The sequence below is a fragment of the Crocodylus siamensis genome, chromosome 7 (assembly GCF_052110815.1).
Source record: "Crocodylus siamensis isolate JL-2025a chromosome 7, ASM5211081v1, whole genome shotgun sequence".
NCBI classification, from domain to species: domain Eukaryota; kingdom Metazoa; phylum Chordata; order Crocodylia; family Crocodylidae; genus Crocodylus; species Crocodylus siamensis.
The window spans coordinates 6,870,415-6,891,730 of NC_143401.1; the positions used below are offsets into that span (position 1 = coordinate 6,870,415).

The 21,316-nt window shown below is 46.7% G+C and overlaps 1 protein-coding gene across 1 annotated transcript in view; it reads right to left on the reverse strand.

Annotated features, from left to right (window-relative positions):
* CSMD2 (CUB and Sushi multiple domains 2) overlaps window positions 1-21,316 on the reverse strand; it is a 645,501-nt gene that overhangs the window by 88,725 nt on the left and 535,460 nt on the right. The window contains exons 36-41 of the mRNA XM_090057063.1: window positions 16,772-16,868; window positions 14,835-14,939; window positions 7,206-7,324; window positions 6,999-7,068; window positions 2,711-2,827; window positions 1,356-1,565 (exon numbers count right to left, since the gene is read on the reverse strand). Of these exons, the coding sequence (XP_089913189.1) occupies window positions 1,356-1,565; window positions 2,711-2,827; window positions 6,999-7,068; window positions 7,206-7,324; window positions 14,835-14,939; window positions 16,772-16,868 (718 nt within the window). The remainder of the gene's footprint in view (window positions 1-1,355; window positions 1,566-2,710; window positions 2,828-6,998; window positions 7,069-7,205; window positions 7,325-14,834; window positions 14,940-16,771; window positions 16,869-21,316) is intronic.

Consider the following 21,316-nt stretch of genomic DNA (forward strand, 5'->3'; position numbering starts at 1 on the left):
TTTTAGGGGCCCCACGGGACGTGTCTGGCCCACGGGCTGCATTTTGCCCGCCCCGATCTAACTGTTGGCAACTGCTGGTTTATCAAACCCAAATCTTTTGCAGTGATGGTCTGGATTCAAAGATCCTCTTGTGAGGAGGGTTCCTTATGGCCCAAATGAAATTTCTGAGCAGACGTGTGAGCGTGTGCCGAAGCCATCTCATGACAGCTGATCTCTCTGTGGTCCAGGCATAAATACAACTGTGATGTGGGGGGCTCTGTTCTGCCTAATTCAGAGGAGAGACCAGCACTTACATCTCCCACATCCTCATGAGTGCTGTGACCTTTAATTATTGATAATTCGGAGATGACTCCCTTTCTCTCATGCTTTTTTCCCCGCAAAAAAACCCTCCAAAAGACTCAGTGCTGTTCAGACGAAGAACAAACCCAGCCGACAAAACCTCAACATTTTTCACAGCTCAAAATTTCCGTTTTTGGGCCAGCCCATGCCTGAAGGCAAGTATAGAAAGATGAGGGCACCATAAAACATGGGGCACTTCTAAAAATATAAGCCAGGTTTCCCTTTAGAAGTGATTCTGTGCTTCTCTCCCGTTCCCTGTTGAAGTTTTCACATCAGACCCATTACTGCAATATCTGAGTATTTGGTTAAACTGGGGGGTTGGCAATATACAGCCTGAGGAGCCCCTGGATCCAGCCCAGGGAACCAGGGGCTGGGAGTGGGGGGCTTTGCAGGTCCTGCACTGGGGTCAGGCAGTGGGGAGAAGCAGCAGTGGCAGCCGGGTCAGGACACCCCCCTGCCTCAGACCCAAGGCAGGTTGTTCCAGCCTACGGCTCTGAAAGGATGCTGTCCGCCGGGTTAAACCATTGTGTTTCTTCTGTCTCTCTCTATTTTATTAAATGCCTGACCCCTCTCTGGCAGGCTGCCTCAGCATGCCACAAGAATGCATTACGGCTACAGGAAACAAGGATGACCTCTCAGCGCCCAGCTTGGCCTCCGATTCAGAAAAACAACTGCAAAATCCCAGCGAGACAGTGCAACCCCCAGGGACTTCCTCTAAGCCCACGATACTCAAGAGCCCAGTTCTACGTGAATCTGGCTGGAATTAATTCTGATGCATGTCGCTGTCACAAAGCACACTAGGACCATGTTATTATTGGCTTCAGGCATACGGCAGGGAGAACAGACCCCGGCTATTAGGATTAAGTATGGATCTCATGTAACAGCTTTCCACTCATTTGGATTAAGCCCTCAGCTTGCTAACTCAACAGAGGAACAGCTCTTGTGCTCTCCACCTCCCCTCCACCTGCCCCGGGGAAAGGATTGCCCCTTTTCTGCTTGTTCGGTGGCCTCATTACCTTGGTACTCCAGCTTAAACCCTGGCTTGTTTTGTGAGTGGTCGCTGTGGAAGTAGACTGTAGTTTCATGAGACGTCGACAGCAGGGAGCCTGGGATTTCAGTGCCGCTGAACCTGCCGATCACGTTACTGGTGTCGTAGGGCCCGTTTCGGATTTCAACAAAGTCATGGTTCGGCTCGGTGGAGAAGTTCAGGAACTGGATGTGCGCCCCTGAGCAGGAGGAGGAGACATGAACGCGGTGCTCAGGTCTGCTCCATTCAACGATGGAAAAGAGCTGTTCTTTAGGAAACTTGGAACCAGACATGCACCAGATTCACAAACAGGGAGATTTGGGGGATTAGCCTTCTACCAGATTGGGGCTGGAAGGGAGCTGAGCTGGAGAAGTGGGAATCGCACATGCTTCCCCCTTTCTAATGGTGCAGAGGGTGATCCAGCCTGCACCGATCCAGCAGGAATTCTGGCTGAGTCAGGATATGATGTGATAAAGGTCTTCTTACCTTAAGGCTCCATTTAGAAATGGTCCAGAAAGGGTGAAGAAAGCTTAATGGAAGTTAAGAGCATATTCCAAACTTGGGTGGTGCAGGGGGCAGATGGGTACGAACACACCACCAAAAGTGCTGCAACTGGTTTAAAACCATGTCTACAAGGATGCAGCTTCTTGCCTTTTATAGGCCAAGATCATGTGTAGTCCCTGTTCTTATCGGCCTCAGGACAAGTGTAGTGGGTTCTTAACCTGGCAGGGGAAATACCATATATCTGTGTCCAAGATGACAGTTTTCCTGAACCGCCGTGCAGGAAAACTGCTCTTCTGGCCTGGTTCAGTACCCAGCGAGGCGCAGCAGCTCTAAGACCAGTTTATGGAAATGGGAGTCTCCTCCCTCGCTTGCTCCTTAAGGCTGAGGGCAAGCAAAACGTAGGGGAATCCAAACCCCAAGCCACCAGGCTTGGGCCTGCACGTAGGATGCCCACCAAAGGTTTTGGAAACACCTGAAGCCCCAGGTGTGGGTGTAGGATGTTTGCCAGTAGTAGGGCCATGTGGATTTGGCATTAGTTTTGGCTAATTTGGCTGTGGATGCAAATTAAAAAAAGAAAAGAAAAGTCTACAAGGATGCAGCTGACCTGCTAGACTCTAGAATGATCTTCATGATTTTTAACTTGTTATAAATATGAAGCATGGCCAGGATTTCAAACAACGTTATTTGACTTATTCAGAATAACCAACAATGCTTTCCAAGGTAGCATTTAGCAGTGAACCAAGACATTAGCAGTAACATTTAGCCGTGAACCAAGTAGATGCCACTTATTCTGGGATAGCAGCAGAGCAGTGCTAAGTTCTTAAGTACCAGCTGCCTTACCAAACCCCACTGGCAGGGATATCCTCCAGCTGCAATCCATGTTGCTGGGGTAGTTTCCTGGGAACCCAGGGCTCAGGAGCACTCCTTCCATCTCTTCTGCGGTCCCACCGCACTGGGCTGTAAAATTAACAGGGGCTTGATGTTAATGGAAAGGACCTGCTGTAAAGTCACAGGGGCCACCACTTTATTTAACATCAATGTCTTTTAGAAAAGGGAACCAAAAAAGAACCATGAAACTCATCTAACATTTGCCACTCACAACTCTGCTCACTCTGTTGTATGCTACATCTTTTTCCTCCATCCTATGTCTAATCTCTTAAACCCCAAGCCTGAGCCTGGAGCTGAACTTCTGAGCAAAATCAGTGAAGAAACCTACTCGTCTGTCTTCTTCCATCCACTCAAATCGCTCCTCTACTTTCTGAGTCAAGGTAGAAGAGTTTCCAACCAGATTTAACAAGATCTGGACAAACACTTAGGAATGCAGAAGGCTGTGGATATGCACTGCCTCAGACAAAACCTCAACTAGTGGCTCATAAACGTCACGGCAAATGAGACAGTTACAAAAGATGCCCAATGAAATTGAGGACTCAGCGTCTTATGCGGCTTATCTGGAGGACTCCCGAGCTGCTACTGTAAGTAATACCTTCCAACTCAACGCACAGACTCATCGTCTTAATCCAGGCTGACGCTGAAGGTACAGATTCCCTTTGCCCAGCCTCTCATTATGCATGTTCTTGCTGCTGACAATGCGTCTCCTGTAAGTTTTCTCCCTTAATGGCAGCTTAATGTAATTCTTCTTAAATTATTTAAAAGGCAAACACCTGGATTAAATAAACCAGAAGAAACCAGCAGAACCTTGCCTGGGACTTAATCCATTTTCACCCGTGGTTTGCAATTTTCTTTGTTTCCAAACCCTGCAAACACTCCCCTCCTCCCCCCTTTTCCACCCACCAAAAAAAAAGGAGGAAAAAAAAGAAAAATAAAAAGAAGGTAATGCCTGACTTAGCATTCAAGTGAAAAATCCTCCTTCTTTGGAGCCATTAGCAAACTATATATATACACGCACAAATTTTATGTGTTAGGCACTGAAACAGGCCATTTGATTTTACATGGCAGTGCAGGTGCTCAGCGTCTCTGAGAACCAAGTAACTACCAAAGGTTCCTCAATATGGATTTAGGGCATCTAACTTTAGCTGCCAGGCTCCTTTACTAAACCAGGGAGGGCCTCATCTCTTGGGGGGCTGCTGAGTCCTTCTGCCTCCCCCAATGGTGTCAGTGGCAGTTAGGGGTGCTTAGCACCTTGCAGCATAGGGCCCTGATGTTCCTCCTCCTGACTCGCGAGCAAAGACTTGAGAACAGGAGTTTTCAGCCCTGCCGTGGGGTCCTTCCCCATTCCTCTATACCGCATCCCCTTCCCAACGAAAGACACAGTGCAAACAACGGCGATGCTTCCCCACCCCGCATTTCAGAAGCACGAGGGCGATAGCAATGATTAGAGGTGCACAGACAGACAGGTGGAAAGGCCTTTTTTACTGCTCTAGCTGTCACAAACAGAAGGGCTCAAGAGGGACCATCTCACTGAAACCTCATTATTTTTCCCATTGTTATTTGTATTGTGCCTGTGCTTAATCACAGGCCAAAACCCCCATGAGCTGGGTGCTGTATAACACTAGTGCTTAACACAAAAAAACCTTTTGTACTTGCTTATCTGACAACTGTCATGGTTTCCCCCATCACTAACATCAACACCCTGCTCGCTGTGCCTCAATTCCTTGACTGCGATGCTCAGCCCAAGGGCTTTGGGCTCTTTTTGAAGCAGCTGCCTTTGGCAGGAGCCTTATCTGCTCACTTATTTCTGCTGTAACCATGTCTGTATTTATTTCTGGACTGGAGATCATCAGATAAAAGAGCTGTTAGCTACTATAATTACTTTCAACCTAAATGATGTGAGCTGGAACAGCAGGAGCCTGAAATAACTGTTAACTAACGCATGCTATTAAATGCATAAATGTCTCTCTCCCAAAATCATAAAGTGAAGAATATGAATATTAAATATCCAGGGTTGCTAAAACAAAATGCTGCATTAAAATAACCCCCCAAAGTCCTGAAAGCTCCTGTCAAGGCATTTGTTTCTTTAGAGACTGCTCCTATCCCTACAGAAAGGAGCAGCCTGACACCTTTTCTCCTGCATGGGAACAGCACCAGGCCACAACGAGCCACAGCTCTTGGCACCTTCTTAGCGGGTGGTGCCACAGGCAAAAGAGATGATGGTGACTTTTATTTGGCTATGGAGATGTTGCCTTGCCAAACTTCACCTTCTTCAGTAGCACATAGTAGCAGCTGGCAAAATCTTTGTTGGACAGTACAGCTGCATCAAAATGCTGCTCAAACATGAGGTCCACTTCTCCAGAATTTTGTTTCGGAAGAAAAACAGAGGCAAATTTTGACGATGTCAAAATGGCATGGGATAAAGGCACTGCGCTGTAGTCTAAGGTACTTTTTGGTTCCAGGGAGACAGGCTGGAAATGGGTTTCTGAGTGGCAGGAGCGATTTTGGAATTGCAAGGCATGAATTCATACGCTAGCGCAGGATCATGGGACTGGACAAATGGGACCGCGAGGTGAGGTTTAGGTGGGAAAGGATTAATAGCATCCTACACTCCTGCTAATCTTCTCAGGTGCTTAAATTGGCAAAAGGTTTGTAACTGGTGACCTGTATTACAACAGCATGTTGAAGATGGGGCAGGTTAGATCTATGCAAAGTGATGGGCAGACCCAGCTCTCAAACAGCTGATGGCTGAAATAAAAAAAAAAAAAAATTAAAAAAACACACACAAAGAAGGGAAGATGGGGTTGTACCATGATCCCCTTTTTACAAAAGGGGAACAAGGCACAGACAAAATAGGCAGCCTGCTCAGGACTGCAGAGATCATGGGATGGAGGATCCCCCTCCTTGATCCCATGCTGGTCCATCAACCCCGAGTCCGACCTCCCACTCCAAATGTGGTCTGCCTGGACAGAAGTTGGAAACAGGAACCGTCGTGGGCGAAGACTGGAAAGCGTGGGATTTGAGGCAGTAATTGTCACTATATAGTGGGCAGCTCTCCAGATGGCAGAGAGGTTTGCCAATGGCTTTTTGAGTGAAGCAGGCCGCGAGGAGAACCAAAAGCTGGATTCAGGCAGCTACTTGGTTTTACTGAAGAAAGAAGGCAGGTAAGTTAGGATCTTTTGGAGAAAATCCCCTCTCCTTCCTCGCATTGTCCCCAGTGGCCAGAGAGCGAAAAGGGGTGGATATGGGTTTCAAATCCGGCCGGCTCCTATTCTGGCCAGAGTCATTCTTTGGGTAAAAGAAAAAACCAACAAGGTCACAAAAGCTCCCGCAATAATCTGCTCATCGCAGAGTTTCTCACGATGTGTCACGGTGAATGGCTGGTCAGGCACGTTATGTTTGGTGTTGTGCATTTCTCCGACTCAGTGACGCTGCGGTGTTAATCAGAGATGCACATCATCATCTACTCCTGCCAGTGAACGGTGGCACTCACACTCCAGTTGCAAAGGAGAAAAAGGACCCTCTGCAGAACATTAGTTAATACTTGCATAGTCCCACAGGGGAAAATGCTTTCACAGTGGCAAGCATATTTTGAATAATCATGATTACAGCAAAGAAAGCCAATGCTTGCAGTTTCTCTCTCTCACCCACATACATGCACTTCAATAATATTTTCTGTGAAACCTCCTTATAGTTTTCATAGACATTAGGACTGGAAGGGACCTTGGAAGATCATCGAGTCCAGCCTCCCAGTTGGAGAGCTGCAGCTTAAATATCACTGCTCTGAACCATCTGATATTGGCTGGAACCAGAGGAGGCTAATGGGACTTGGTGGGGTAATGGGCTGCACTGAGGGCGCTGATAGAGTTTGTGCTGGGGCCTGAGCACCAGAAAACCAGCGAACAGGGCAGGTCGAGACTGAGAGAGATGTGAGAGCCCAAGACTAGAACAGCCAAGGGCAGCTGGTCAGGATGAAGGTATGCTGGGTACACCTATGTATGCAGAGCCCAGGAGGGACATCCCTTGGCAGACCTGGGTGTTGTCTTGAAAGAGGAGTTTACCAGAAGTGCTGGAAATCAAGATGGGGGTCTGCACAAAAAAACTTTCAGAGACCCTTGGTAGCACTGAGAGCAACTCAAACCCAAAATTTCCCAGCGCTTCGTGTTGCATCGGCACCCGGTCCATTCACATGATAAACAGGCGCTTTAACAAGGGGAATAAACAGCAACAAGAATCCTACCTATGCAAAGTGGAGGTGGATAGTTCCAGCGTCGAACAGTCCCCGGCATGCAGGAAATGTGAGAGTGCCCCTGAAGGAGACAACGTGAGATTTTTAGAGGATTTGGGGTTCGTTTGTGCGTTCGTCTTAGAGCAAAGTTGGGGTCAAGCAGAAGAACCCCCGCCCGGCCCTCACACCTCCTGGTTCTTGATCTGTAATGTGCAGTACCTGGAGTGCGTAGCCCGGTTCACACTGAAAGGAGACGACATCATTGACCAAGTACCTCTCTCCAATCTTCAGACCATTCCCAGGCACTGCCGGTTCTGGACAGCTGGACAGGCCGACCGCTGTGAAAGACAAAGAGCAAGGCTGAAAGCTCCTGGGGGATGGTGATAAAGCTGATGAGCTGTGATAAAGGCAGAAGGGAAGCCCTGAATCTCATTAACACAACTAGTTAACACAAGGGCATTGCATTTAAGAGAGACCAAACAAACTGGGTGCACATGTAACTCGGGAGACTACCTAGAAATGAGATGGGGAAGAGCCACCTGGCCATCTCCCTTGGAAACCACTGCAAGGCACACTACATTTTCCCACGAGTTGCACAGTCCAGTTTTGAATGCCTGAAGCAACAGGACTTTCTCTCCTTCCATCAGGAGGCCATCGCAGAGCCTGGCAGACCTTGCTACTATGATATTTTACCATACTATTTAAGTTAAAGTCTCTCTTCTTCCTGATGAAAAAGGTCTTACATTCAAGAACATGTCAGACTTCATTCCAACCATGCAGCTGGCCCAATAAAATATATGACCCCTTAAAAAAAAAAATCCTTGCCTCTCGCACAATTCCTGGACCATCCTGGCGACAATGTCACTCCAACACTACCTGTTCTTCCATCTCATCTCACCGGTCTTGGTTTTAACCCCCTCTGCTCAAGCTTTGTATCCCTGAGGCATGAACACTGCAGGTACTTGTCAGCATCCCATCCCAGGGGCCAGCAGGAACACAGCTGAACCTCTAGAGTGCATTTGGTGCGGCGTGTCTTGAAGGATTTTCTATGTCATAGCATCTGCCGTTCTAACCTACCCCTTGTTACCGCCCTACCGTTCTTCAGAAAGGACTGCATTATCTTGTTCGCAGTCTTGGGCTCGACTGCTTTGTCTGGTATCTTAATTATTCCCCTACTGACCGTTTCTTAAGAATTTCAAAGACAGTCACCGTGCACGCTTTCCTACATTGCAGGCTACCTAACTGGAAAGAGCGCAGAATGGGCCAGAGGGAACCCACCCAGCTCTGCCTTGCTTGAGAAGCTCTGCTTTATTTGCACCATGCTTGTAGAATAAAAAGTGCGTTATTTTTTTGTCACATGTCATTTATCCTCGTGGGGGACAGAGGCAGTACAATTCTAATCCCCCCCGCTTTCCTCTCCTGCTTTTCAATTAAGGAACGAATGTCTGATGTGATATGTGCATAGGAAGAGGCGTGGGTCTTGGATACAGTCAAACCGAATAGTCTATGAATATTCCTTTCATTCCTCCCCTTTCCTTCCTGGCTAAGGTTATATGCAAACCTGATTAGAGACCTCAGGCCAGGTGACACATTCTCCTCTACACGCCTTCCACCTTCCCCCCTCCCCAGCTGCCTTTTCTATGACACTGAATGGAAATAAAACTAAGGCAGCAGTTAGCAGTCACCTCATGCCCGCGGTTGCTCAGCTGTCTGCCAGAACCACCCTCACTTTCGACACTAGCAGCTGCCACTAAAAGATAACCTTCAGCATCTTTCCAAGGGCTCAAGTTTTGTTTCAGCTCTACAATCTGGAGGCAGGGCTGAGAGTGGGGGGGCGGAAATAATAGCAAGGAGGCTCTGTGGGGGGTCGATGGAGACTCTCCTGCAAGCAGAGTCGTGCTGCTTTGCTTGAAAACACGTAGTCCTGCCACATGCATGACTATCACTTGACCTTCAAGGAACGGAGAGAACAGCTTGAAATAACTTCTCGTTCAGATCAGTGGGCACTGAGTCATTCATGAAGCTGGATTTTAGTCACTTCACTCTGGCTTTTGATAATGTTGAGATCAGGGCTTTTCCTTCAGGAATCGAATCAGTGGGAAGAGAGGAAGAAAGCACTACAAATGTCATCTCACTTCTTGTTGCATCCTTTCGGCAGGTTTACACATGCAAGCCCCCAACTTCCAGGCCAAACCTTTGTGAGTAATTGATTTTTCAGTCCCAGCAGTGAACGGACAATCCCACTTCCTAAGACCACCGCTCCGTGTTTATTTGGAGGCAATTTGAGTTTTGATTTTTTGTAATTTCCCTGAGAAAGCATACATTTGAGGGAGCGGGGTTGAACTGAACAAACTGTTTCAGGTAACTCGAAATGTTTTGCTTCTCGCTCATGCTTTTAAAACCCCTTGCATTTTCCTACCTTTTAGTAAAGGTTTGGCAGGTTTCAAAACGGAAACGTTTGCAAACAAAAATCGAAACGCTTCATTTTGAAAGTGTCAAAATGTGATGCAGCAGCTTGTTTGAAACTTTGATTTTTTTTTCTTCCAATTGGTGGAATCCATTAGCTAAATCTCACACGAGTCTTCAAATGGCTCCAGTCTGTCCGAAGCTCCAGGAATGGCAAATAAAATCTTTCACCTCGTAAAAAAAGACCAGTTTGGAAACCTAACCTTGAAGCTTTGTTTTTTGATGGCTGATACTCAACCCTGACCAATAAACTATCTGTCTATTTAGGATTTTAGACCACTGATCATCACTGCGGTATTTGGGACCCTTCCATGTAAAATCAATGGCGAGAACTGTTGGCTTACTAAATAGTATTTAAATATTTGCTTTTGGGGAGTTGGCTTATAAGTATACGTATATTCATTAAAATGGTTCGGGATGGGCAGCAGAGGCTAACTGATTTTTAAATGCTTGGTCTCACGCACACAGTTTCACATAGCCCTGGAAGCAGACAGATTGTCTACCACAACAAGGCCACCGAGGACACAGCCTGGGAAAGAGTGGGGCACGTACCATACTATTTCATAACATGAGATATGGTGGCACCAGCTAACAAGGCCCCAGAGCAGGGGGGTGGCTGAGTCCTGTTTTGGGGGAACACATCAAATTAGAAGGCCTGCAAAGTCTAAATTAGTATGTGAGCAGGTGATAAGCTATGTGGATGTATGACAACCACACAGAGAGACCAGCCGGTGATAGCCATGGATACAGAGTCATCAGGAGGGAAGGAGAATACAAAAGCAGAGACTTGAGAGTAACAACGGTTCCCTCCTCCCCATCCCTCCTCGTCGTCCCTCCTCCCAGGGTCCTCTGCCTGAGTTCCTCCCCATCTCTGTCCCCGCAGGAGGGTCCCTGAGGCCACCATGGAGAGCGCACACCACCAGCCCATCTCATCCACCCTGCTGGAGGAGGGTGTGGGCCTAGGCATCCCACCTCCAGACTGCTGACATGCTGACATCTGACATCTAAGAGACAGCCTCAGAGTGAAGATTGCATCCTGGCCAAAGGTATCTTGACTCTGATGACACTCCTAGGATTTGGCAGATATACAGAATTGTTTGTATTGCTTCTTTTCTGTTATCACTGCGTATCAATACATTTGCCTATTATCTAATGGAAAGGTCATGGTTGGTTTGAGGGTGGGTTTTCCCATCTCCCTCGGAACAAGGCATCTGGTTCCTAAATCCAGGGCCAACACAATGAAACCCTCAGAGTGCTACTATACTAGTCCAGACTCTCCAAGCAACATGCTATTGTCTGCATGTCACAGAAGGGGAACTGAGGCAGACAGTAGTGAGATGGCTAGCCAAGGTGACATATTGAGTTTGTAGAAGAGGAAGAGTTTGGACCCAGAAGTTCCTGGCCTCCTGTGCTGAACCAATTGTCTTTAAGTAGAGCCTTTACTGCAAATGCTCAAGGGATGCTAGAGCCTTCAACCAGGCTGTAACTCCATGCAGATCCGTGATAACCAAGCTTTGGTTACTTGCAAACCTGCTGGAAACAACAGTCCAAAAGGTCATCAGGTTTTCTCTTCAAGCCAGTCTCCTCAAGCAAAGAAAGTAAGTCCCAGTGGGGAAGTGGGGTGCTACAGCAGATGGACTCCTTAGGTTATGGGCCATCTTCATGGTGGAGGGTTGAGAAGAAAGCACTGTTAAATTTGAAGGTGCCTAGCTACTTCAGCACGGCCCTGCCAGGTAGCTGGTGGGCATCACGGGCAGATCCAGGATTGGGCAAAGGAGCAGCAGGGGTGGCTGTGGCCCACTCCCAGCCTCCTCTCTACCCCACCCACTGATGCAGGCAGACTGCACTGTGGGAGCCTCTGGGGACTTCTTTAAAGCCCCCAAAGCATGCACCCCCTCCTCCCCCACTTTCCCTATGTGCTCAAAGGCATGTCCTCTTTCCTCCCCCACCTGCCACTGCTGCTTTCTCTGTTGTCCTGGGTGTCAGGAGGGTTTCAGTGCTGCCTCTGACTGCTCCAGCCAGGATGCATTAGGGCTGGGCTCAGCTAGAACAGCGACAGTGGCAACAACAATGGGTGGGATGGTGGACAAGATTTCCCAGGGGCAGGACGCCCTCTACTGAGTGATCCCTGGCAACTACAACACGAGAGCAATTACAGGTGAAGGAACTTTTCAGCTCAACTGATAAAGACCTATGCATTTGCATCTGGGAGCCCAGGGTCCTGTGTCTGCTCACAGCACTGGTCTCTCTGTTTCTCTGATTAGGAGGCCTTATGAAACAGCACCTTAGCTGTTCTGGGCTTGAGACAGGAATCACCGGACGGCGTCTGATAGTCTGTGCAATGCAGGAGGTCAGCTGTCATGATCACCGTGACCCTTCCTGGCTTTGATGCTTAGGAGTCTGGATAGGCTGCAAACCACTGCAGACTGAGGTCTGGCTTGGTCTCTGCGGTTGTATTTGCTAAGGTCACTCACGGCAATTACAATGAAAACCTGCTACTTATAGTGTAAGAAGCTGTCCTTTAATTCAAGTGGCAGGGGCTTCTCGGGGCTGAAGGCCTTGGGTTCCATCCTGCTCATATACATGAGACCAGAAGTCATAACATGACCAACATCCCCAAACCGAAACACCAAACAAGAATGGTGAAAAGGACCAAAATTAACCTCCCGTGGTCTGGGAGTATGAGGGGGAGAGGTTTCATATATTCTTTTGAACATATGGGATTGACATAATTGACTCCACATTCAGCTCGAAGGGGACATTTCTGTTTCTGATGCACATCCCCATCACTCCTTGCTCCCCACAGCTGTTGGCTCCCACCCTCCCTAGCTCATCAGTAGCTGCTCAACCCATCTCAGCCAGCCCTTACTGTCCTCAATGGAGCACCACGGCATCTGCTGCTCTAGCATCCATCTCTGGCTGAAGACTGAACGTAAGAGTGGGCCCCAGATCACAGTAACCAAGCTTCAGTGCTGTGCTGGCCAAGACATGGATGCCAGTGCTTTACTGCTCAGTGCTATACAAGGAGAAAAAGAAGCTGCTCTTTTAACTATCTATTGCAAGCAAACATAAAACAGAGAAGGGTTACCATTTCACTGAACTGGCAACATGGGATAAAGGGCAAGACTCCCACTGACTACAGACTGGTATCCAAAAGAGGAGATAAAACAACTTCCACAGGCAACACGGGCATCAGTTGACCCTCATCAAAAACTATCGACCCCCCCATTACAGCTGAAATCTGGGACAAGGAAAATTTTAAGTGCCTCCCCACTTTCCTGCAGGTCATGATGAAGAAAAGAGCTTATTCATTTCTCCAGACAGGGAGGAGGGGGTTACTATGACGATCCTGCCAGCTCGATGAAATGTAGTGCAGGGGGGGACCACACATAGCGCAGACAGCCTCTGCGTGGCATGTGGCAGACTAGGGAGGAAACAGGGGGAAATAGGACAGATAGGGCAGGGAGCAGAAAGCAGAGCAGGAGATCGGACAGGGAAGAGGACTGCAGTGGCACTCAGGGAGGGGGTAAGTTTTACCTTGTGGCACACCTGATATAATGTATTCAGGACTCAGCTAAAGGTCAAATTTAGACTCTAAAGCTATTTGGGACAGGGATGGTCATCATACTGTCTGTACGTACAGCACCAGGCACAAACAGCCTCCATGTCCTGATCTAGGCCTCTCTGCTACTATATGAATAACTTATCTGCCTGATGGATGTTTCCATGGGCTCCTATGGAAATCAGGGACACATTGCATTAAGCCCTGTACCCATGCTCAGTCTGCTGGACCACAGCCTCCCTCCAAAGTCCTCCTTATCTTCATCAGCCCTGCTTTTACCAAGACAGCACACGGGCTCTGAAAATGCATACACAGAATGCACCCTGGCAAGCAAGTACACACAGCCCCTGCAGCCAGACAGCAGGGTCCTCTACTATTTTGCAGGTGAAATACAGTTTTAAATCTATCTGCTGCCTTGAAAAATAAAACCAAATAAACAACTGTCTGGCTTAAGAGCTGAAGGCAAGATTCATGATTGTGAACACTTGTCAGATTTGGTGTCCAGCAAAAAACAATTATGTTCACATCGCCTGCAGGAAGATTCAGCTAACGGAGACATCAGTCTCAGTGCATCTCTCATCAGCTCAGTGCTGCCGATACCCACACAGGGAAGGAGCCAGCGAGTCCGACTCTCTGCATTTGCCACTCTGCCATCAGCGGAGAATTCACTGGCCTTCCTGCTGGGGGTGTCGCATCCATATGTGCACGAGCTGCATTGATGCCTCTGTTGTTGCATGTCTATTTAAATTCGTGAGAGGCAGGCTTGAACTCATACAGTATCTATGGGGTTGCTGGATGCTCTTCTAGCTATCATTCCTCCACCCAAAGCCATGCTACTTGGAAGCTGATAGCTGTCAGCACTGCATGGTTGCTTATTGTGGGTTAACCACTGCACTGCCTTTTCGGGGACTGGCTGGGGTCAATCCAAAATGGGGAATCAAAATATGGGGGAAGGAAGCTTTACAAGGAAACCCCACCGGCCCTTCCTAAAGAGAATATCTCCCACTTTAGCTTCTCTAACGCCACTGAGACCCACTTTCCTTCACCAACCTATGGATACAGTTCAGGCCTGCTCTGATATCTTCCAATCTAAATCCACATGAGGCTCCCATACCCTGCCCACGAGGCAGCAAACATCCCATCAGTGTACTCTATCTACATCACAGCTGCTCAATGCAACACCTCCAAGCTGCACTGGTCTGAGCAGTAAACTTTCCAAGAAACCTGAACAGGAGAAAGGACTGGAAAGACACTCCCTGGACTGCCTTAGGCTGCACCTACTTTAGCCAGAACATCCTCCCACGGGCCTTCTATTCAGTTCCTATCACAAAACTTGGCCAAACATGGCCTTGCCATGGTCAACTGCACCCTGTTTGCACGTGGAAGAGTAAGGCCACACAGCAGCAGAGCACCGCATGTATAAATGCTAGGCCTGCCTAACATGGCAAGCAGGACAGGATTGTGCAGTAGATCCATCCCACTGGCTGCCAAGATACTCCCACCTTATAGCAGAATGGAGGTCAAACAGAGGCAGCCCATAGGTAACTGCACTGCCTGGAGGATAAGGACCATGTTTACAGCCGGGTCTCCTTCAGCTGCACTTACATCTCTTTTATACCCTGTATGCTTGAGAGCGAGGGAACAGACCCATGGCAGGCTTGAAGCTCACTGCTTCCTAAGACAGGGTCAAAACTACACTCTTGACCTGACTGGTGCCCACCCACCCTGGCCCATAATCATCTTACCCAGCACATAAGGAGCAGTGGGATCAAAGCTATAGCATGCACCTTACAGGAACACATCAGGGGAGCTGCTCTTACTTTTGTACTCCAGGTGAAAACCGGCAGCAGACACGCTGATATCCGAGTAGAAATGCAGATAGAGCTGATTCGAGGTGCTGTTCAGCAATGCTGGCACTGTGGTACCTAGGAAAATAAGAGGTGTACATGGCTATGGATGAGCCCTCTTTTCTCCTCCCCTCTGTCTTCAGAGATTTGCTGCATAAATCTGAGACGAGTCTGAGAACAGAAAGTCCTTTAACTGAACAGTCCTGCTTGTTCTGATCAGGTCCTAATGAGGCCGGCAGAGGAATATCCAAGGCTGGTCTGCAAAGACGTGTTCAAAGCCTTGCAATGTATTTCATCATGTAAAGTCTGATGTGGTGGAGTTCAGGCAGACTAAGGGATCGAGGGGGAGATTTGATGATGAGAAGAGAAGGGAATAGAGCTCGAGTCACTGGAGACACCAGAGCGTGTCCCCTGGGTCTCACCTGCTGTTACAGTAGCAGACCCCTGTGTTTTGAGCTGAAAAGCCACGACCAAACTCAACTCTGGAATCAAAGGCTGCCACGTTTTATGAAGGGTGCCCGACCCCATTCATCTGTGGATCACGAAGCATTTTAAAAAACATTTGTTGAATCGAATTGAATCTCATGACTCTGCGTGATCGGGGTTGGCAGTTTTTGCCATGAACCCTCCACCCAGTGCCAATTCTCCATGGAAAAAGTTAGGTGGCTCCTGCTGACTCAGTGATTCAGGTGACTTGTTATCTCACATGGATGTAAAGCAGGTGGGAGAAGCTCTCCCTGTATAGAGAGGATCTAGGGTATGGGCTGAGCTGTATCCAGGGAGGAACCTTAGGTGCAGGCAATCTGGGGGAAAGGATTGAGTTGGTCTTGACGCTCTCTAACCACTCTTTATATGATTAGCAAAGCTGGATCCCAAGAAGGAGGCAGTTTTGCACCTAACAGTCTACAGTTCAGGGAAAATGCAATAGTATTGTGCCCATTTTTCAGGTGAGTAAAAATGAGACTGTGGGGCCTTCCTTACTACAATATCCTCTCTCATTTCCAGCAATGGCAAAAGTGCTATTAGACAGGGCTCAGAGCAATTTTGATGAAAAAAGTGAAAAATCCTTGAGACATGTATAAACTCACACCCACACCATTGCTGGAAAACAGGCAAAACATTTTCTAGTGTGGACACACACACACAAGACAAACTGGCCCGTCCCAAGCCACGGTGAAACAAGCTGGTTTTATTGCTGGCATGCAAGTTGAGTCCACCTTCCCAGATCCCACTTTGAGGAATGAATTCTTGCAGTTTCTCTAAAAAAATCTGATTGCTAACAGTAAATGCCAGACTAGGACTACAGACCTGGCCAGCTGCTGCCATGTTTAAAGTTCCCTGCTGGTATTTCCTGAAGCTAGACATAAGTTCAAGGGCCTGGTTTAATAAAGGAGAAAAAAATCTCTTTAAGCACATGCTTATACCCATTCTTATTCTGCGAAACTCTTAAGGCAGCAGTTCTCAATCTTTTTAGATTTAAGGCAGCCCTTGGAAAATACCAGCTCTTTGCTTTGACTCATTTTTTGACCACAGAAAAATAACAGCGCAGTTCTTCTGTTGCAAAGAACTCAGAAAAATCCCAAGAGGTTAGCCTATTTTTGATGCTACCGATTCCTATTTGAGAACCTCTGGGTTTGCTTTGTGAATCCTGTGTAGGTGCTGATGAACCTCACAATGCAAATATATTCGTGGCGCCTTGCAAAACTCTTAAAAGGATCTCATGGCATCCCAGGGTGCCCTGGTACCCTGGCTGAGAATCACTGACTTAAGCATATCCTGAGCGGTAATGAGAATCACTGACTTACGCTATCCTGAGCATATGTTCAAGTCTGATAGAAGTCAAGGGAAATTAAGCACGTGCTTACATGCTTTATTCAATACTGCATGCAGGAGTTTTGGGTGGTACCTACCAGAGAAACTACCCAACATGGTGGCTGTATTATCCCCTCCGTCAAACACTTCCAAGGAATCCCAGTTCTGCTCAGTAACAAAGCTGATGACTTGAATCTGAAATGTTAAAAAAAGAAAGCGCAAATATAATTCATTGTGAAATCAGGCTGCTGTTAAGCAAAAGTAATACCAATGACAGAGCCATTAATAAAGATAACTATGCGTCCCAGGGTTTAATCTCACTAGGAACTGCTATTATGTTCGTGATGATGCATTGCGAAAATTACACAACTGTTGTCACCGAGTCACCGGTTGGGCTCTCTGAAGTGTTTACAGTGAAACTGGAAAGCCTCCGCTCATATAATGGCCTGCATTCTCCGCTAGTGCCAACTGACACAGCGCTTGACTTCACAGCTGACTAACATTAGCAAAGGATCCGGCCCTGGGTTGCAAATTTGTGAAACTCAGGCAAAACTCTACAGGTTTACACTTCAAAACAGGATGTTTTCAGAAGGAAGATGCTTCCCTGGGCAGCATCACCACCTCCAGGCATTCAAAAAATAAGAGACTGGCTCAAAAAAAAAAAAAAAAAAGAGGTTAGGCTTTTAAGTTCTTTATATTAACTTCTATTTATCTCTTCAGTGATGAGAGCTGGGACTTTATTTTAAAGAAACAAAAGCTGGACTTAAAGGGAAATCACCAAAATCATCCACATCAGTAGGGTGGGCACCTCCTTGGCTGCACTCAAAAATGACTCCTTCTTCAGTGTAGACACCAGAAGTGACTGTCAAGTGGGTTTTTTGTTTCTTGATTTCTACAAAGACAGATCTGGACAGTATTTGCGAGATCCAAATATTCTCCCTCGCATCCCCCTAATATACGTAGGCTGGAATTTTTAAACAGCCACTGGAAGTCAGTGTTACGTGAACACTTCGCTCCCTTATGCATCCTTGCCAACAGCAGCTTTCCCTTTTCACCTGTGGCTTCAATGATCAAACATGGGGACCCAAAGTTTGGTACCTAAACCCTATTTAGGCTCTTAAAGCAGCAGGTTGATTTTCAGAGGAACCGATAATTCCCATTACATTCAATGCCTGTTCAGCACCTGAGAAAATCTGTATGTGGGATGTGAGTTGGAGTGCCTAACCGGGGTTCCCTAGTCCCTACCACCCTCAGGAATGCAGTCAGCAGATTCCTATTTATTTTCAGACCTCCTACATCTGCTTATTGCAGCTGCTTGGTTCTTTGAGATCACACTGAACAAATGCTCTCTGCTAACCCTAATGTGTCTGATCAAAAGTAGCCCTGTTGAAGTCAACGCGATGGCTCTCTATAGCCTAGAGCTCAGCAGGAAGCATTTGCAGGACAGGGTTTTTGGTTGGAGCAGGACACAGCACTTTGAAGCTACTTTTGTTGTCTGCAAACCTTGATTACACATATGGACACACACACGTACATCCTTGTGCATGCGCGTGCGTGCACATGCGCACGCGCACACACACACAGCTTTTCTCCACTCTGGAAGTCTTATGTGAACACTGTGATTTCTAATATCCTGGGAGGTTGTATTGACAAATCCATTCCAAACATCTCCCTCCTTTTCTTCCCCATTAAGATAAAATAATAATAATTAAAAAAAAAACCCCCTCAAACAATAATTTCTGGCATTTTAACTTTGTTTCCTGCTTGATTTACTCTGAATAATAGAAGAACTTTGAGAGAACTTTTCAGGGTTTTTTTTTTTAAACAAATGGACTCCGTCTAGCCAGAATGCTAATAACCCTTATGGAGCCATTACCGATCATACTGACCAAGTCAATACCTTTCAGCAGGCATAATTACACCCCAATTGTGATGTACATTATTGAGAACAAAGGAGGGTTTTATTTAGTTTAATTTTTTTTTTTTTTTTTTGCAATTTATTTAATTCCCCCCCCCTTTTTTTATTTAAAGGCATAAACATTTTAAGGTTCTAATTCTAGGCTGACATGTGGATTCACAAGGGATCTGCATCTATTTACTGCCATGTATATAAATTAATTCACTCAGGAAGGTTCGCTCCATGAATGAATAATTCATGGCAGAAGTGCTAGCTGGTGCATTGATTACATAAAAACCCTGTCGCGGCCTCGTTGCTGCTAAGAAAGCTCTAATTTCGCCTCCTCCTCTGATTTACAGTTGTTTAACCTTTAATTGTTGTACAAAATGAGGGTAAACCGATGCTTAAATTAGTATCTAATAATGCAGAACATTTTGCAGACAAAGCAAGTAATTGGGGCAATGGTGAGTGTGATGTGGGCCGGGGCAAGGGGCCTTGGCTCTGTTGTGGCCCACCTGAGCAGAGAGACAGTGTTTGGGAGCACGGTGCCCCGAGCACAGCTGGATAATGTATCTCCACTCTGATGTGGGCCAAACAGACAGCCTTCCACTGCTTCTGCCTTCGCGTGTCCCTGTTCTCAGCTGCTACTGGGCGGGGGGAGGATTTCATAAGGTGACGGGGTTCACCTGTCAGCTCTCAGCCATCTTTTCTTCCACAAAAAAAACAACAAAAAACCCCAAAATTTCCAAAAGGAAAAAACAATATGACAAATCAATGCTGGCCTTCTCTTGGGAAGCCATCTGAATTTGCATCTTGGCTTCCTTTTATTGTTTTTATGGGCCAAAGTTGAAGGGGCTGCATCTTGCTTTCTGTCACCACTGACTAAAGCATCCTTTTCTTGCTATAGTGTGGACACTGCTACTAGCATCCCTTCGGGTACCCCAGCCCCTCAAGCAGTAGAGGACTGTGCAGAAGGCCCAAGCATCAGCCCCCCAGAGACGACTTATCCCCATGGTACTGGAGAATAAACCAGTCTGCTCAGGTTTTTGGCTGCAGCCATACTGGCGAAGAATTTGGAAATAACTGAACTGGCGTTCATTTTGAAGTGAGATGATTTCATCTCTTGTGTTCATAAACTCAAGCACTTCTTTTCTGTTCTTTATGTCCATGCCCCTCTGTTGGGTGGGGGGAAGCATGTGGATGGTCTCCTGCTTTGACCCTTGTATTTCCTCTGATGGTTTATGCAAAGGTTTCTAAGATGCATCGTCGAGACATGGAGCAGGCAGTCATGGGGAAGAGCACTTATGAATAAAGGCATGCTTTTTTCCTCCCCTTAATAGCCTGATTTATTATTCACTTCCTTCCATTCGAAGCGTACATATGTAAAAACAGTTAGCAATGACATGCGCTGAAAACAGTCCCATTGAAACGCAGCCCTCAAAGCAGAGGGGAGAAGAATAGAGACGTCTATTGAGATCAGCTTTTTAAAAAAACCCTGAAGTTAATTAATTATCACCTCTCGATCCTGTGAGTCCCAAACAATTTGCAAAATGCCTCAACTGTTCAAATGTTTTGCTGAGCTAAACAAAGCCTCTTGCGATTCTCCTTCTTTTAATGGCTACAATTCTGAATGAGTGGGAAGTAATCTATGATGAGTTTTGCAGCTTTCCAAAACACTCTGTTAATTGGACTTCAAACACAAAACAAGAGGGAGGAATTTGCCAGTCTGGAAGTAGCAAAAGCTTCGGTAGAGGGCATGGGACACTTTTCTCCCTCCCACCTTCTCCCTTTTAACAAGTTGTCACCAAAGTGACAAGCCACAGGCTGGCCAGATCCTGCTCTTGCCCGCTGCACCATTGCAAACCGCAAACAACCCAGAAGCCAAAAGGCCGTCAGCTTGGTGGCCTTGTCACCACGACCAGGATCCGACCCGGTCACTTCATGTGAGATGCTGAACCGCGGCACCGGAGGTAATAAAACAGTACCTGATGTCAGGATAAACCCGTCAAAAAAAGACACAGCTGCTGTATTGTGCCAGCAGCTACAAGTGTCATGTGGGGAATGGGGGAGAGCATGGGGGGACTCTATTAAACAAATACTTGATAGAAAAATAAAAGCACTTAATGGACAAGTCCCCTGGAAACAAAATAGCGCAAAGAGGAAGGAAGCCCAGAAATTATCACATGCATGGAACGAATTACCCTATTAAGTCAGGTATCCAGGTTGTAGCCGTATTGGTCTAGAGGCAATTAAAGATTATTTTATTTTGTCTAGAAAAAAATGACAGAAACTTGTAACTGCCTTTTTAAAGAAAAAAATTGTCTGGAGGCAATTAAAGAATGTATTTTTTTGCAAAAATCTAGTTGGTCTAATAAAAGCTATCACCTCTACCATGAGTCCTGATTCCTTGCCCTGTTAAGGGAATTCCCTTTACCTACATCAATTGATCATGAAGGGTGTGGACCACATGAACAGGGAACTGTTGCTTATCAAGTCCTAGAATACGAGAATGAGGGGGACCCACTGAAATGAGGACGGCACGGGTTTAAAACTAACAAGGGGAAATACTTTTTAATGCAATGTTTAGTTCACTTTTTCATTGCCGTCAGAGGTGGTAAAGGCAGCTTCAAAAAGGGACTGGATAAATTGATAGGTGATAGATCTATTAATACAGGAGGGTAGGTTGTACTTCCTCAGCCTGATGCAGGGTTTTTAACCCCAAAAGCTTGCTAAAATTTCTTTCCAA